Raw genomic sequence first — 19,380 nt, 5'->3', positions numbered from 1 at the left:
TCTCTGCTAAAAACATGAAACTTAGAGTGGAATCTGCCAAGTTTGCTCCTCGATTCCTGGGTCCTTATGAGGTACTTCGCCAGGTTAATCCTGTGGTATATCAACTGAAGGTACCTGCCCATCTTAGGATCCATGACAAATTCCACGTTTCGCTCTTGAAGCCGGCTATTCTATCCCATGCCCATGCAGAGCCATCTCCTCCCTCCGATTCCTCCCAGTCAAGCTATGAGGTACGGGCCATTGTTGGTTATAAGATGGCTCGTGGTCGCCGGTTCTTTTTGATCGATTGGGAGGGCTACGGTCCGGAGCATTGCTCCTGGGAGCCTGAGGAGGCTGTCAATGCTCCTGACTTAGTTGCCGATTACCTGCGCTGCCGGAGGGGGGCCCTTGAGGGGGAGGTACTGTTACGGTTCCCGTTTCTGGGGATCTGCGTGTCTCCTTATCCTTTGCTGTGGTCTGGCTATGTTATTTCTTGGTCCCAGGTCTGTGTGGCGCTGGAGACTATGTTCTGATTTCATGCTACTGAGCATGTGCGAGTAGCTGGAGACTAAGTCCTATCTTGGAGCCACTGCACATGTGCGGGTGACATCATCGCTGACACGAGGTCACATGTCTCTGACACATTCTAAGCCGATTGGCCGCTGGTCATGTGCTTATGACGCTTTGCTCTGTGATAGGCCAGCGTGACGTAATTGCTGACGTTCCCGCAGCGGATTGGCTGGTGTCCTCCATCTTGGATGAGGCACAGAGTCTATATAAGACCCTGACGCACGCTGCTCGGCGCTCAGTCTTCTTGGTTCCTGCATAGGAGTAGACGCTCTGTGCATGTCCCTTGCGGCACCTATTGTCTATCTAGGTGATCATTATCGGTAGGGTAACGCTCTTGTACCTTGCAGCTTATGCTGTGGTCCATATCCTCGCACCTTAGTGGAGCGGACATAGGCAGGTGCTTGTTGCACATAGTCTCACTGGGCCTTGTGGTTCTACTCTGAGGTGAGCGCTATCGATAGGGTAGCGCTCCTGTACTTTGCAGCCGTACTGTTGTCCGTGTCCTCGCACCTTAGTGGAGCGGACATAGGTAGGTTAGGTGGTCGTTGCCTTCTTGGGTAACGCTCCACTATGCTGCCTCCTGCAGCAGTCCGTATCCTTGCACACTAGGGGAGCGGTCATAGGCAGGAGTTTCAAGCTAGCAGCATAGCTGCTGTCTGTATCCTTACACCACAAGTGGAGTGAACATAGGTAGGTGTCACATTGCACACACTAACTACACCTAGTCTCTGTGACTGTTAACTGAGGCAGGTGCTTTCACGCTCACAGATTGTGAGACTTCTTTGCACTTTTATGTTGTGTTCCTCATTCTTTTGCATTTCCACTCCTATGTTATGCTAAGAGGTATTCGCTGTGACTGAGCTCTGCACGGTGGACCCTCACTGTCGGATAGCCTTCCATTCCCTTATTATCCGACAGCCCCCGTAACAGTTATGGGTACCAGATTCCGGAGCGGATCGATTTTTTTTTTTTTTAATTGAGCAGGGATTTTGTGAGTTTGAGCAGCTATACTCATATATCCCTACAGAAAAACACGCTGTATACTGTACATACACAATATTACATGCATAGTATACATACTTTGCACAATATTACATTTACTGTATACCATATACACACTTATATACAATACAAACTATTATATACATTATATGCCCATTTCTATACACTATATACTACCTACATACACACTGATATACACTATATACTAACCACATACACATTGATATACACTATATACTACCTACATACACACTCATACACACTATATACTACCCACAAACCCAAAAACACTATATACTACCCACATACACACTCATATACAACCCATATACACACACTCATATACACTATATACTACCCACATACAAACTCATATACACTATACACTGCATGCATACTATTACATGTAGTTACCTATGCTGAAGTCAGTCTCTAGGAGCAGTGGGGCCTACACATACTGTACTTGCCCCATCATAGGGCAGCAACCTTGACCAGTGAAGTCTCTGGTCTGCAGGAAATGGAGGAAACAGAACAGAGCAGGACTCAGAGCAGAGCTGCCCCTGTCACAGGTTCTGCAGATACAACAGCTGCCACAGCCTCCTCCCTCTCCCTCTGCTCTCAGTCCCGACTAGAGATGAGCGAACCGGTCGCAGTTCGGCTCGAGGTCGGTTCGCCGAACGGAGCTCCTGTTCGAGTTCGGTTTGTCGAACGAAAAAAAAATGACGTTGGGTCCCCCCATTTTTGATAGCCAGCTAGGGTAAAGCAGACGGCTGTAGCCTGAAAACCACAGCTGGCAGCTTTACCGTGGTTGGGGATCCAATGTGGAGGTCCCCTCAGGCTCTTTTTTATAATTATTTTATAAATATTAATAATTACACAATAAAAGTAGGGTCCCCCCCAAATTGGATCACCAGCCAAGGTAAAGCGGACAGCTGTGGTCTGGTATTCTCAGGGTGGGAAGGTCCATAGTTATTGGGCCTTCACAGCCTAAAAATAGCAGGCCGCAGGCACCCCAGACTTGGCGCATCCACTAGATGCGCCAATCCTGGCGCTTCACCCCAGCTCATCTCGTGCCCTGGTGCAGTGGCAAACGGGGTAATAAATCGGGTTGATACTAGCTGTAAAGTCACCTGAGATCAAGCCCAGCAGTTTGTGATGTCATGGCGTCTATTAGATACCCAACATCATAAACTGTCAGTACTAACAAAAAAAAAAAAATCGACAAAAGAAATTTTTTTGAAAAAACAGTCCCCAAAACATTTCCTCTTTCACCAATTTATTGTAAGAAAAAAAATAAAGGGGTCCCATGACGACTCTGGACCGTCTAGAATATGGGGGGGAGACACTCAGGGAACGTATCCCCCATTTTCTAGGAGTGCGGACCCTTCATGTGAGGAGTGTGGGTGCAATGAATCTGCACTCACTCTCCCCGGGTCCACAGCAGCAGAGTCCATGTCGTAATGGTTGCTACCAAAGATGCAATGCCCTGCTCATGAGGTAAGGGCATGCCTAATCAGGAAAACTACTGTAGAGGAATCTCTGCTCTCTGGTATATAGGTGCTCAGAGGTAATAATAGATAAAATTAGTGAGTAACCTCGGCACTCTAAATCTCCCAGACTAAGTCAGTAAGTCACAACGGATAGTAATGCAAAATCACTCTTTATTGGTCCGTATTAAGAAATTTTTTTTTTTCATAAGCATATATGTTTTTGTCCAAAACAAGTTACAAATGACGTTTCGGCCTGAGCCTTCGTCAGATTGGACTTATCTGCATGTAATCATGAAAAATGACAATAATCAGTATTACATAAGAGTGAGAGAACAATAACATAAACTCGAACAATGTAGAGGTACAATTGGGATGCAGCAAAAAAATTGCAACACAGCAAGAAATGAAACACATGATACAAATGTCATAATACAGTACAAGGACAATATAGTAATGACAAATATGGGGTCAGAGTAGGCTTAGACAGCTCTGGTACGAAAGAGATGTCAATCATAAAGTAACATGTGCAGTAGGTGTAGAGCTACACTATGCATGGCAGAGCTAATGGGTAGACCGACCATAGATAAAGAACGGAGAAAAAGTGGAGAAAAAGTGGAGAAAAAGTGGAGAAAAAGTGGAGAAAAAGTGGAGAAAAAATGGAGAAAAAATGGAGAAAAAGTGATGAAAAAATGGAGAAAAAATGGAGAAAAAGTGGAGAAAAAGTGGAGAAAAAGTGGAGAAGAAGTGGAGAAGAAGTGGAGAAGAAGTGTTTGTTCATGCCAGATGGGAGATAAATAATTTTTTACCGGCGCTGTCATTTACTGTAACGTGATCATCGGTGTACGGTGTATACCTGTGATCACGTGAGCGGGGACCGGAAAAACCGTCCTGAATCATGATCTCCAGGGTCTCAGCTAGCCCTGAAACCCCGGAGATTTTCTGACGCCGGGTGGCGTTATTCACTTATTTCTGCCTGCTGTTTATAAACGGCAGATCAGAATAAAGGCTACTTTACACACTGCGATATCGGTCCCGATATCGCTAGTGTGCGTACCCGCCCCCATCTGTTGCGCGACACGGGCAAATCGCTGCCCGTGCCGCACAACATCGCCCACAGCCGTCACACATACTTACCTGTCCGGCGACGTTGCTGTGACCGGCGAACCGCCTCCTTTCTAAGGGGGCGGTCCGTGCGGCGTCACAGTGACGTCACTGAGCGGCCGCCCAATAGCAGCGGAGGGGCGGAGATGAGCGGGACGTAACATCCCGCCCACCTCCTTCCTTCCGCATAGCGGCCGGGAGGCAGGTAGGGAGACGTTCCTCGCTCCTGCGGCGTCACACGCAGCGATGTGTGATGCCGCAGGAACGAGGAACAACCTCGTTACTGCTGAAGTAACGATTTTTGGGAATTAGGACCCGTGTAGCCGATTAGCGATTTTTCACTGTTTTGCAACGATGCAAAATCGCTAATCGATGTCACACGCAACGGCATCGCTAATGCGGCCGGATGTGCGTCACGAATTCCGTGACCCCAACGACTCCGCATTAGCGATGTCGTAGCGTGTAAAGCCCGCTTTAGGCTACATTAACACGACCGATCCATTTTTGCGGTCTGCAAAAAACAGTCCATTTTTTTTCACGGGTGCATCCGTGTGGCATCCGTTTCCGTTCCGTAGACGGTCCGTATGTCATCTCTTTGTCAACCGTGTGCCTTCCGTTTTTTTTGTGTACTGCAAAAAAACTGAAGGAGGGTAAATGCATAAATTTACCCAGGATCCATAGCTTCATCCTACATGAGGCGGTCACATGTTCACTCCAGTGCCATTTTCTACTGCTTTTCACAGCGTAGAGCGCTCTGGTGATTTTCTTGTGCTTGTGCACTTCATATCAGTCTTTTCTGTCATTATAATGGCAGAAGGACACATAATGTCCCACTCTCCTGCATTTTGGAATTTTGCACCCTTTGGTGCCTTTCATGTGGCACTAAGGGGTGCTTAGCTTTGCATTTAGCCAAAAAATGAAAAAAAAAATGACGTAGGATTTCCCCTAGTTTTGTAGCCAGCTAGAGTAAAGCAGACGGTTGCAGCCTGCAGACCACAGCTGGCAACCTCACCTTGGCTGGTAATCCAAAACTGAGGGCACCCCACGCTGTTATTTTAAATTAAATAAATAATTAAAAAAAAACAACACGTAGGGGTCCCCCCAAAATTGGATCACCAGCCAAGGTAAAGCAGACAGCTGGGGTCTGATATTCTCAGACTAGGGAGGTCCATGGTTATTGGACTCTCCCCAGCCTAAAAATAGCAGGCCGCAGCCGCCCCAGAAGTGGCGCATCCATTAGATGCGCCAATCCTGGTGCTTCGCCCCAGCTCATCCCGCGCCCTGGTGCGGTGGCAAACGGGGTAATATATGGGGTTAATACCAGATGTGTATTGTCACCTGGCATCAAGCCCTGGGGTTGGTGAGGTCAGGCGTCTATCAGATACCCGACATCAGCAACCCAGTCAGTAATAAAAAAAAATAGACGACAAACACATTTTTATTTGAAAAAACACTCCTCAAAACATTCCCTCTTTAACCAATTTATTAGAAAGAAAAACAAATCCAGGTCTGGTGTAATCCAAGGGGTTGCCATGACGATCCACACTGTCCCAGTCAATGAAGAGCAGGATGTTCCCCATTGGCTGGGAGAGCAATGCAGTGACCTGAGCTAACATCAATGGGTCAGCCCAGGTCACTGCAGGGGATGACAAGTGCTGCTGTCAGCGAGGTACATTACCTGCGCTGATCTCCAGCACACTGACAGCACCTGTCACTGAGTTCAATGACCGCCGCCTTCACAGCCAAGTATCGCGAGAGGCCCGTGATGTGACCGCTAGTCAGTCTCGGGTCGGAAGTGAGAGAAGGTGATGTGACAAGCGGCGGCCATGGAGGACAGTGACAGCGCTGAGGTCGGGATGGCGGGACTTCATCACCGTAGGTAAGCCGAGCGGGGCCATGTGTGCAGAGTGTGTGTGTGTGTACATGCCGCGGGCAGGAGGGGGCGGAGTGAGCTGAGCGGGGAAGTGTGGGCTTCCTGCACGTAACTAGGATAAACATCGGGTTACTAACCAAAGTGCTTTGGTTGGATACCCGATGTTTATCTTGGTTACCAGCTTGTGGCAGGCTGCCAGCGATGGCTCCTGCACACTGTAGCTGTAAAAAGCCCTGCTTTTTGCTGCTAGAACCGTTCTCGAACGTATCTAGAACTATCGAATTTTAGCAAAAAAGCTCGAGTTCCAGTTCGATCTAGAACAGCCCCAAAATCACTCGAACCGCGAACTGGAGAACCGCGAACCGCGCTCAACTCTAGTTATAATTCCTTGAATCTCTTATGATCTAGGTGTGGGGGAGGGGGCCTGGAATCCACCTAACCTCTTTGCTTATCTGGGGGAATGAGTCAGTCTGTTTGAGAACTTCAAGAGTGAAGCAGGAAGATTAAACCCCTGAGGGAAAAGCTGCAGCTCCCCAAAGAGACCTGTACATTTATGGGTTACCGGATTATATTCGTATTTCTTGACTAATTTTAACCTCTGTATGGTGGATTATGTTATGGACCATTTGATTTGCTTGGAATAAATGTTTATTGGATCCTTCAGCCATCTCTCGCTCTGTTGATTGTGTGATATGGGAGAATGACCCGTCACAACTGGTGGCAGCGGTGGGATCAACAGAGCACAGAATAATGGAAATCCACCCAGAGTGTGAGTACAGAAAGTGGACCACATCCAGTCTAAAGAAGAGAGCCAAAGATCTAGGCCTGAACTACCAGGGACTGAGTAAAGAAGACTAAAGCGGGCTTTATACGCTACGATATCGCTAGCAATTGCTAGCAATATTGTACGCAAAAGAACCCGCCCCCGTCGTGCATGCATTTCATGTGATCGCTGCCGCAGCAAACATTATCGCTATGGCAGCATCACACGCACTTACCTGGTAGGCGTCGTCGCTGTGACTGCCGAACAATCCCTCCCTCGAGGGGGAGGGACATTCGGCATCACAGCGACGTCACCGCGACGTCACTAAGTGGCCAGCCAATCAAAGCGGAGGGGCGGAGATGAGCGGGATGTAACATCCCGCCCACCTCCTTCCTTCCGTATTGCGGCCGGCGGCAGGTAAGAAGACGTTCCTCGCTTCTGCGGTGTCCCACACAGTGATGTGTGCTGCCGCAGGAGCGACGAACCACATCGATAATCAACCATTACCGATTTTAGTTTTTGGGACGACCTCTCCATGGTGAACGATTTTCACCATTTTTGAGGTCACTTAAGGTCGCTGGTAAGTGTCTCACGCTGCGATATCGTTAATGACGCCGGATGTGCGTCACTAACAACGTGACCCAGACGATAAAACATTAACGCTATCGTAGTGTGTAAAGCCCCCTTTAATTGATCTACTTATGGGTGAGAGCCGGACCCACTCCTCCCAGATGGACTAGCACTGGGGACGGGGATCCCTGCCCCAAAAGCCAGTGGGTGGTGTGGTTCAAAGAAGAGATGGCGGTTCTAGGCCCAGGTGTATCTCAGGAGTATAAGGAAGAGACTGCTCGCCGAGCACAGAGGAGACAAGAAGCAATGCAGTCCGGCAGAGAGAGTAATATGTGTTGTTGGAGTGTAAACCCAGCTATCCGGGAGCCTGTACAGATCACCCGGGCAGACGTCAAGCCATTTGATGAAGCTTCCGGAGATGTGGAAGGGATCTTCAAGGACTTTGAATAGCAGTGTGCGGTGATGGAGGTTCCCCACTCTGGCTGGATGTGTTTGTGAGTGGGACTTGTGAACGGAAGCCTGGCAGAGGCTTATCGCACCATTGACTCACAGCAGAATCGGGATTACAATATTGTAAAGTGGACTATCCTGGATTACCATGCCATCACCCCAGACTCATATAGGGCACAGTTCCGAGACCTCCCATGCACCACGGGGAGGGGGGGGGGGGGTCGTTTAGGATGTGTGCACATAAGATGTCCCAGGCATGTCGGAGATAACTGGAAGATGCCTTTACTGTGGAAGACGTTATACAGGTATTTCTTATAGAACAATTTCTTTACAAGTGTCCCTCAGAAATACGGGAATGGGTCCGAGAGCGCATGCCGCACACCTTGGATAGAGCTGTAGCCCTGGCTGATGAGGCCCTTAGTATATGACTGCAATGGAGGAGGCTTATGAATAACAAGTAGAGTTGAGCGATGTTCGAGGTTCGCCAATTTCATGTTCGAGTGATTTTGGGGGTGCTCGAGATCGAACTCGAACTCGAGCTTTTTGCTAAAAGCTCGACAGTTCGAGTTACATTCGAGAACGGTTCGATGACCAAAAGCAGGGCTTTTTACAGCTACAGTGTGCAGGGAGTCATCGCTGGCAGCCTGCGGTAAACTGGTAACCAAGATAAATATCGGGTATCCAAGCAAAGCTCTTTGCTTGGTAACCTGATATTTACCCTAGTTACGTGTGCAGGGAGCCGACATTTCCCCGCTGGGCTCCGCCCCCTCCTGCACTCGGCATGTACACACACACACACACTCACACTCACCTCTCCCCAGCCATGCAGTCCCCGGCACTGACATCCTCAGCGCCACATGGCCCCGCTAGGCACCACCTACTTCGCACTCCGCTGCCTGCACACATGACCCCATTAGGCTCCACCCACTTTGCACTCCACCGCCCGCACACATGGCCCCACTTGGCTCCACCCACCTCGCACTATGCACACATTACCCCGCTTAGCTCCACCCACCTCGCACTCCGCACACATTACCCCACTTGGCTCCACCCACCTGGAACTCTGCACACATTACCCCACTTGGCTCCACCCACCTCACACTCCGCACACATGGCCCCGCTTGGCTCCACCCACCTCGCACTCCGCACACATTACCCTGCTTTACTCCACCCACCTGGCACTCTGCACACATTACCTCACTTAGCTCCACCCACCTTGCACTCCGCACACATTACCCTGCTCAGCTTACCTGCGGTGATGAAGTCCTGCCCTCCCAACCTCAGCGCTGTCACTGTCCTCCATGGCCACCGCTTGTCACATCTCCTCCTCTTGCTGCCGACCCGAGACTGTGACTAGCGGTGACGTCACAGGCTACCGCGATACTTTGCTGTGAAGGCGGCAGTCATTGAAGTCAGTGACAGCTCTGCTATCAGCAGTGCAGGAGATAGTCACTGCAGGTAATGTACCTCGCTCCTGACAGCAGCACTTGTCATGCCCTGCAGTGACCTGGGCTGACCTATTGATGTTAGGTCAGGTCACTGCATTGCTCTCCCAGCCAATGGGGAACATTCTGTTCTTCATTGACTGGGACAGTGACTATGGTATGGATCGTCATGGGAACCCCTTGGATTACAGCAGACTTGGATTTGTTTTTCTTTCTAATAAATTGGTGAAAGAGGGAATGTTTTGGGCAGTGTTTTTTCAAATAAAAATGTTTGTCGTCTATTTTTTTTTTTATTACTGACTGGGTTAGTGATGTCGGGTATCTGATAGACGCCTGACCTCACAAACCTCAGGGCTTGATGCCAGGTGACATTACACATCTGGTATTAACCCCATATATTATCCCATTTGCCACCGCACCAGGGCATGGGATGAGCTGGGGCGGCTGCGGCCTGCTATTTTTAGGCTGGGGAGAGTCCAATAACCATGGACCTCCCTAGTCTGAGAATATCAGACCCCAGCTGTCCACTTTACCTTGGCTGGTGATCCAATTTTGGGGGGACCCCCACGTGTTTTTTTTTTTTTAATTATTTAATTTAAAATAACAGCGTGGGGTGCCCTCAGTTTTGGATTACCAGCCAAGGTGAAGCTGCCAGCTGTGGTCTGCAGGCTACAGTTGTCTGCTTTACCCTAGCTGGCTACAAAAATAGGGGGAACCCCACGTCATTTTTTTTAAAAATGTATTTTTTTTTGGTAAATACAAGGCTAAGCACCTCTTAGTGACACATGAAAGGCACCAAAGGGTGCAAAATTACAAAATGCCGGAGAGTGGGACATTATGTGTCTTTCTGCCATTATAATGACAGAAAAGACTGATATGAGGTGCACAAGCACAGGAAAATCACCAGAGCGCTCTATGCTGTGAAAAGCAGTAGAAAATGACAGTGGAGTGAACATGTGACCGCCTCATGTAGGTTGAAGCTATGGATTCTGGGTAAATTTATGTATTTTCCCTCCAGTACGCAAAAAAAACGGAAGGCACACGGATGACAAACAGATGACATATGGACCGTATACGGAACGGACACGGATGCCACACGGATGCACCCATGAAAAAAAAGGACCGTCCCCTCCCGGAAATCCAAGATAGCCACGCGAACAGCAGCGCGCCGGCCACATTCACCCTACTCCTCTGATTTCTGTCGCATGTGCCATGACACATGCGACAGAAAACTCCTCGCCAGACCCTGCCAGGTCACCCCCTATAACCTCACCGGTGTTCCCTGGTGGTGACCCTTGTACCTGTGCAGCGTTGATCCCCTGCGGCTCCCTCCTTCACAATAGATGCTGCTGCATGCACAGAGCGGCTGTCAGCTCAGCTTCCTGTGTTCAGACACAGTGAGTGGTGGTAACCATGCATCTGTAAGCTACTGCAATGCCCTGCTCATGAGGTAAGGAACATAGTTGATCAGGAGAGCTATACTATATTTCCAAATGGAGGTATTTGATTTTATAGTTGCCCTGCTGAACGACTACCAAACATGAGAGTCCGTTATACGCCACAAGAAAACATGTCTAAATAGCAAGCTCTGTTGTTTAGTATTCATTCAGCTGGATAACTGGACGTAAAGGGGTATTCCATCTCCAAGATCCTATCCCCAATATATAATAGGTGGAATAGCAATAATATCAGCGAATACCAATATTTGGAAATGTAGAATAGTTCTCCTGATTAGGCATGCCCTTACCTCATGAGCAGGGCATTGCAGCTTTGGTAGCAACACTTACGACATGGACTCTGCTGCTGTGGACCCGGGGAAAGTGGGTGCAGATTCATTGCACCCACACTCCTCACATGGAGGGTCTGCGCTCCTAGAAAATGGGGGATACGTTCCCTGAGCGTGTCCCCCCATATTCTAGATGGTCCAGAGTCATCGTGGGACCCCCTTATTTTTTTTCCTTACAATAAATTGGTAAAAGAGGGAATGTTTTGGGGAGTGTTTTTTCAAATAATTTTTTTTTTTGTCTATTTTTTTGTTAGTACTGACAGTTTGTGATGTCGGGTATCTGATAGACGCCATGACATCACAAACTGCTGGGCTTGATGTCAGGTGACTTTACAGCTAGTATCAACCCCATTTATTACCCCGTTTGCTACTACACCAGGGCACGGAATGAGCTGAGGTGAAGCACCTGGAATGGCGCATCTAGTGGATGCGCCACTTCTGGAGCACCTGCGGCCTGCTATTTTTAGGCTGTGAAGTGCCAATAACTATGGACCTTCCCACCCTGAGAATACCAGACCACAGCTGTCCGCTTTACCTTGGCTGGTGATCCAATTTGGGGGGAACCCTACTTTTTTTGTAATTATTATTTATAAAATAATTATAAAAAAGAGCCTGGGGTGACCTCCACATTAAATCCCCAACCACGGTAAAGCTGCCAGCTGTGGTTTTCAGGCTACAGCCGTCTGCTTTACCCTAGCTGGCTATCAAAAATGGGGGGACCCCATGTCATTTTTTTAACTATTTTTTTAAATAAAAAAAATTAATGGGCTTCTCTGTATTTTGATTGCCAGCCAAGGTAATGCCAGGCAGATGGGGGTGGCAACCCATAGCTGTCTGCTTTAACTGCGCTGAGAATCCAAAATACCGCGGGGCGCTACGTCATATTTTTTTAATGATTTATTTTGACAGCACTGTCATGTCAGGCAATCAAAATACAGGGAAGCCCATTTTTTTTTTAGTTATTTATATATAATAAAAAAAAATATATGGGCTCCCGCTGCATTCTTTGTATTGCTAGATAAGGGTAATCCAAGCAGCTACTGGCTGCTAACCCCCACTGCTTAGTGTTACCTTCACTGTCAATGGAAAATCCAGGGAAGCATTTTTTATTTTTTTTTCTCAAAAAACTAAAACAAAAAAAAAAAATGACATGAGCGTCGTCATACTTTTGTATGCTAGCCAGGTACAACAGGGAGGTACGGGCTGCCCCCAACCCCCAGCTGCCTATTTGAACCCGGCTGGGAACTAAAAATATAGGGAAGCCCTTTTTTTAATTATTTCATGAATTTCATGAAATAATTAAAAAAAAAAAACCACGTGGGCTTCGCCCCATTTTTGTGTCCAGCCGGGTACAACTAGGCAGTTGGGGATTGGAATCCGCAGCACAGGTTAGCCCGAGGTTTCTGGGCCCCACTGCTGCGAATTGCAGTCTGTGGCCACCCCAGAAAATGGCGCTCTCATAGAAGCGCCATCATCTGGCGCTGTATCCAACTCTTCCAGCAGTCCTGAAGCTGGGTGGCTTGCTGGATAATAATGAGTTAATACTGGCTTTGTTTTACTAGCTAGTATTAAGCCAGAGATTCTTAATGTCAGGCAAGTTTGACCCGGCCATTAAGAATCTCCAATAAAGGGTTAAAAAAAGACACCACACAGAGAAAAAATACTTTAATAGAAATAAATACACAGACATACTTAGAGACTCCATGTTTATTACTCCCTCTTATCCCTCCACGATCCATGGTCTTCGGTCTTCTTTCTCCTTCAACACATGCAGCTCTGCTCCATCAGCAGCGCTGAATGGGAGAAAGACGCTGCTCCCCGTGCAGGCTTTTCACTCCGTGAGTGATCAGTGCTGCTGGCTGTTAGCGGTACCGTCACCGTTGACAGACGGATTGCCATAGCAACGGTGCTCTGATCACGTGATTCCCGGTGCCGCTGCTAGCGGTCATGTCACCGCTAACAGGCGCGTTGCTATGGCAACGGTGATCTCCGTTATTTACCGGCTGTGTCAGCCATTGAATAATGGAATGGGGAAGCAGAACGGGGAGTCGACCGTGTGCCAGAGCATGTCGCCGGTACACGGTGATACATAAACGTGCACCGTATACCGGAGAGTGCAATGACAGGACCTAGCATGACGTCAAAGCCATGTGACCAGTCTGTAGCCATTGAGATAATAGACACGTGACTGGTCACATGGCTATTTTGATGTCACGATAGATCCGGCATCACTGCTGGTTACTGAGAGGACGCAGCGATTACCGATGGAAAAGCGGCGTGAGACAGAGTGCAGGACGGATCGCGGGCATCGGTTAGTGTATGGCAATGTTTATTAACTGTATGTGTACATTTATAATGTGTTTTTATGTGTTTGTGATTGCCTCCCATTGTTTTTAATGGGGTTCGAGAGGTTCGTCGAACGGCTCGTCGAACGGCTTGTCGAACGGGGCACCGTTCGATGAACTGAACCGAACTCGAACTCCAGAGGGGTGGGTCATCTCTAATAATAAGCCATATTCTGATCCTCCTGCGCCTCGTCCCTCTCCACTTATATCTGCCCCTATATTTATATTTGTCAAGGTGCTGCCAGTCCAGTTTGAAGTCAGGTTAGTACCAGCGTGAGAAACCAGCAAGGGAATCCCTGTTTCAGTCTGTGAACACTGTATACATACATATAGTATGTATATAAGACACTGTATATATGCACGTATTATATCACATATATGTATGTATAACACTGTATATATGAACATAGTATAACAGATATATAACTCTGTGTATACCGTATGTGCATAGTACAGTGTATATGTGTGTGTATATATATATATATATATATATATATATATACTGTATATCACTATATATGCACACAGTACAGCACATATATAGAACACTGTATACATACATATAGTACAGGAAATACAACACTGTACATATACGCATAGTATGGCATATATACTGTATATGACACTGTATATGTACATAATATAGCACATCAGTGTAGAATTTGATGTATGACTGGCATTATATAATATATTGGGATACAGACATCACATGCAACATACATTTTTATATATATCATCTCATGTCTGTAGTCACAGTATATCATATATCAGACCTAGGAAAAGTGCGGCTCACAGGCCACATCCAGCCCTCTGGCTGTTCCAGTCCGGCTGAGACAGTAAAAAACTGAAACCAGTTGTCCGCGGACCACACTATACCCTCCCTTGCCCACGTCACGCTTCTTGATATCAGCGATATCCACATACAGGGTGCAGACAGCAATGAATACATTGATGGAGCATGGTAACGCTAGCTCCTTCTTCCACCAATGAATGTGTGTGACTGAGACAGCGGACACCATGACATAACTTCATCACATCTGCTGTGCGAAGAGTGAGTGTACTGGAGACTGGAACAGAGCTCCAGTGAATGGGGAGCAAGATTTGTATTATTTTATACCGTGTGTCCACCCATTTCCTGTCCACCGCAATTAACTTGAGAACTGCGGCAGCTATAGGCATAGAAGTGGTGTCTAGGTATAGTAAAGGGCGCTTTACACGCTACAATAAATCTTACGATGTGTCGGCGAGGTCACGTCGTAAGTGACGCACATCCGGCATCGTAAGTATAATTGTAGCGTGTAAAACCTCCGTGCAATTGCGATTGAACGAAAATCCGTTCATCGCATGCACGTCGTTCATTCCTCACAAATTGAACGTGCGGTTCTGCAATGTTCCCGAGGGAGCACACATCGCAGTGTGTGACACCCCGGGAACATTGAACGACAACTTATCTCCGTCCGCGTCTCCCGCCGACAATGCGGAAGGAAGGAAGTGGGCGAGATGTTTACTCCGCTTCTATTGGCCGGCTGCCACGTGACGTCGCTGTGACGCCGAACGTCCCTCCCACTTCAGGAAGTGGATGTTCACCGCCCACAGCGAGGTCATATGGACGGCTAAGTACGTGTGACAGCTTTTAATCGATTGTGCGGCACGGTCAAAAAATTGAACATGCCGCACATACGATGGGGGCGGGTCACATCGCATACGATATCGTATGAGAAATTTAAAGGTGTAAAGCAGGCTTAAAGTAGTCATGCACTACGCAATGAAACCACCTATAGCGCCACCTTGTGGAAAACAACGGAGTTAGCATTTTTATCTCAAAAACGGAACGAGATAGAGAAAAAAGTGAATTATAAAGTTGTAGGGCATAATTAATTCAATACGAATCGACACCTTGCATACAGAAATGCTCTTATATGAAACCCATGACCCCCCCCAAATCATTGAATGCTAATTACGCATATGGCGCTCATTTAACTTTGATGCTCAAAGTGGCCACTGTCAGCAGCAATGCACATCTGGACTCTGGACAGCATACTGTATCTTGCTGCACGTTGTGCAATATGGTACATTTGCACAAGCATCTGTGATACGTCATCATAGGTCTTGCAATGTTGGTGGAGGGGTCGCATACACCTGCTGTTTGATGTGACCTCACAGAAAGAAGTCCAATGGGGTTAGGTCAAGTGAGCGTGGAGGCCACTCCACTCAGCTACCATACCCAATAACTTGTAGGAAGGTCTGCAGCCTTGTGAGTTTTACACTTTCTAATCATAGCATTTCTGTATGCAAGGTGTTGATTTGTATTGAATTGATGATGCCCTACAACTTTGTAATTCACTTTTTTTCTCTATCTCGTTCCGTTTTCGAAATAAAAATGCTAACTCCGTTGTTTTCCACCAGGTGGCGCTATAGGTGGTTTAATTGCGTAGCACATGGCTACTTTACTATACCGAGACACTACTTCTATGCCTATAGCTGCTGCTGTTCTCAAGTTAATGGCGATAGACAGGATATCGGTGGATACACTGTATACGTGTATGAGATGTGTGCCTGCATATAGGAGGGCTGTGTGGGGGCTCATACTGAATTTAGGGGGACTGTGTAGGAGCTCATCCTGTATAGTAGGCTCATACTGTATATTGGGGGATGTCAGCATACTTAAAGAGGTGGTTCATAGGAATGGGCGATCCCGATCTGTAAAGACTACGAGTTTTCCTGGGAAGCTCGCGTGCCGCCCCCATGCCTGTAGCAGCCGGGCTCTCGAGGGATCCTCTGGACCCGGGGGTCACGCGGACACGCCCAATGAAAAGGGTGACTTAGTTGTACGGGCTTGGCCGTATTCAGTTTGTGACGCCACCCACAGTGTGTGGGGAAGTGTAGCACCACCGCTGCTGTTGTGGGATACCCGGGGGAGATGTGATGGCAGCTGGATGTTAACCCCTCCGTGGATAGGGATGGTTGCTCCGGGACCCAGTGGCTCCGTGCAGGGGATGGCGATGGCAGGGGCCTGCGCTCCCAGACGTACCAGGGGATGTTTGGTTACTCACAGTTGAATAAATCACACAAGTCTTTTGGTAGACCAAGGTGCTTGTACTCTGGTCCCTCACCCGGGCTGGTGGTCGCCGTCGTTCCCTCTGCACTGTCTTTGTTTGTGTTAGACTTCCCAGTGTGGAACACGGGAGTCCGCTCCCGGCTTCTTGTGTACCTGAGGACCCATGCCTGCTGACGCTTACTCGTGGGATATACCGGGCCCTGGCGGATGCCCTATCCCTCTCTGTGGGTGGTTGTCTCTTTTCGGGACTTAGGTTGGGACAGGACCTAAAATCCTGTCCTCAATTGGTTAATTAGCTAGGCCGTTGGTTCTGGACCTGGCTTCAGTGGCGAAGTACCCCCTCTGTGCACAGTTTCCGGGTTGGTTCTCCGGTTTTGGTACCGGCGGGCTACAACGCTGCCCTGGTCCACCTTGGATCTCCGTTTGCCATCTTCCCGTTACCTGCTGACGAGGACCACCATCTATCACCTAGCCAATGCACCAGGGCTCCTACCCTGGCGCCGGTCAACTTGAACGTCTCCTCTGCTGGAGCTACACCTAGCCCCAGCTTCCACTCCTCTCAACTTGAACTCTTCACTTCACTGACTGAACTCCACTCTCTCTACTGCTTCCCGTCCCGGGCTGTCTAGACCCCTAGGTGGGCGTTCCCTATCCACCTGGTCCTGCCCACTGGTATGTCTGTCTTGCCCTGAGGGGGGGTGGCTAGGGTTTCAGGTCGGGTGAATGTAACCCTGTGAGGGATGGTGTTATGCGGGGGCCTTTGTGTGACTACCTGGTTCTGCCAGGGCGTCACATTTCCCCTTGGTTTAATGCAGACCATCCGCGGGCTGTCCAACCACCAGCATTTATTTGAACCGGAACTAAAAAAAATAGAAAAACGGAACAGTTTACAAGCATACTAGCAGTAGTACAATGTTTGTTTTCTTCCCTTATGGGAGGCGCATTTTTAGACGTTACACAACTAAAATGGGACTGGACGGACCGGGCCTCTTCTCACCGCACCCACACCCAAAATAACCTGCCCCCTGGTGCCACTGCTAAACACTGGTGCGCACCCCTTTGCCCAAGTCTGGGAACAGGTCCAGGTGTCGCCCACATGGGCTGGGTAAACAGTTTCTTTCCCGGCAGTCTTTTGTCACGGGCCCCAAGTCTGTAGACCCCTGGCCTCGAGGGTAGTCACCGGTCTCAATACTTACTGGGCCTCGGCCTACTCTACCGCAGGCTCTTCCACCAATCAGCCTCTCCAGAGACTGCGGCGGGGTGAGAAGGGTGGTCAGGGATTACTTACAGGATCCAACATTTTTTGGGTTGGCCTGCCAGTTCACAGCCGTGGTCCATTGTAAACCTTTTTAAAACATCTGGAGTTTTAAACTGTGAACGGTCCCAACAGGGACTCACAAAATTGGGGTATCCGAGGTTCCGCTACCTATTCATCTTCTTCCGTGCTTGAGAGTGGCGAAGAGGGGCGGAGGTAGCACAACTTTTCTCCATCACTCACCCATCTCCTAACATCAAGGGCAAACCACCCCCTCTCTCCGCAATGCCGGGTGTACGAAACCAACTCTCTGGGTTCCAGATCTCGCTCCGGGTGACAAACAGGCAAGTGAGGGGCCACATTTCTCCGGAAGACAAAAATTTCGGCCTCCAGGCCCAGCTCGTATATGAAGCCCCAACCTCTTTGGGCATAAAAGTGCCGGACCTGCCCTTGACACGTTGGGCCCCACACCCGGAAGGCGGCTTGCCGGAGGTGGTCTTTTTTGGTGTATGTCCGGGATAACACACCCGCTTTCCTCTTCTCCCAGGCAGCAATTTCTTTCTTTAGCTGGTGCCGCTGACGCTCACAATACGGGGTACCGGTTCCCTCTGCGCCAGGGCAGGGCCCAGCCAGATACCTTCCGTGTCGGCTACGACCGGCGTCACTCGCAATGGAGGGCTCCTCTGTGTCATGGCCCGCTCTGCTGCCCCGCAGGTGCATCTCTGCTGCGCCTCAGCCGGGTCCGGGAAGTGGGAAGCAGTCGGCGTCTCTGCCAATGCTGACTTCCGGTCGGGCGCTGCCTCTGCTGCTGCCGGGCGGATTGCCGGGGCCGTCATCATTCAGTGCGCTGCCTTCTCCGGGACCGTGAGTGATGTCATCGGGGTTGCAGTCTGGCTCGGGACCGGAGGGAACGTCTTCCGGGCTGTAATCTGGCTTGGATCTGGTACGGGTGGCAGAGCGATGGTGTGCTCGCAGACTGAGGATTCCTCTGGCGGGTCCTCACAGGCAGATGGGACAGGTACCGCTGCCATTGCTTGTGGCAGCGGACCGAGCGGGGTGTCTTCTACAGGTACGGGCGGCGAGCGAGGCAGCGTGGCGGATGGGGACAAACCGAGCTCCTCAGCTTGCTGGGCCGGTCCCAGTGGGACTTAGGGGCATGGGTCGCTTACCCGCTCCTCCGAGGCAGCCTCCACTTGACGGGCCCGGATGGCTGCAGCCAGCTCCCTCATCTCGACTGTCCATTGCTTTAGCAGGAATTTGGCCTGGGCCTGGATTCTGCGGCACTTTCGTTCCATCTGGGCTTCCACCCAGTCGGCTGTTCCGGGCACGGGTTCCTCCATGGTTGGTTTGCCAGACTGATCAGCCATCCTTCTCGGCTGGTATCCAGGAACAAAAGGGTGGCAGAGTCCTGGCGTCTCTGCCATTTATCTCCTCGGGTCACATGCTGCAGACTCTTCGCCCGCCCCTCCTTGGTCTTTTGCAAGCACTCCTCCATGCGGCAGGCTAGTTTCGTTTTCGACCTCACGGTGTTACTTCCTTCCGACCTTGTTCCCAGGCGGCGGGGCTTCAGCTTTGCGCCCTTTCTTGAAAGAGAAGAGAAGAGACTGGGCTGTTGTTTTTCGCGCCTAAAGATGGCGGCAAAATGGTGACTTCTCAAACTTTTGCAATGGATCACCGCTGACTGTCCAAAACA

The 19,380-nt window shown here is 49.2% G+C and overlaps 1 protein-coding gene across 1 annotated transcript in view; it reads right to left on the bottom strand.

Annotated features, from left to right (window-relative positions):
- The window catches only part of LOC142245039 (olfactory receptor 6M1-like), a 78,794-nt gene extending 59,740 nt beyond the window's left edge, over window positions 1-19,054 (bottom strand). Inside the window, exon 1 of the mRNA XM_075317332.1 lies at window positions 18,857-19,054. Within this exon, the coding sequence (XP_075173447.1) occupies window positions 18,857-19,054 (198 nt within the window). The remainder of the gene's footprint in view (window positions 1-18,856) is intronic.
- Window positions 19,055-19,380: the final 326 nt, after the last annotated feature.

The sequence above is a fragment of the Anomaloglossus baeobatrachus genome, chromosome 1 (assembly GCF_048569485.1).
Source record: "Anomaloglossus baeobatrachus isolate aAnoBae1 chromosome 1, aAnoBae1.hap1, whole genome shotgun sequence".
Classification (NCBI taxonomy): Eukaryota; Metazoa; Chordata; class Amphibia; order Anura; family Aromobatidae; genus Anomaloglossus; species Anomaloglossus baeobatrachus.
The sequence above is the reverse complement of the archived record's forward strand: the minus strand, read 5'-3'. Positions and strand labels throughout refer to the sequence as shown.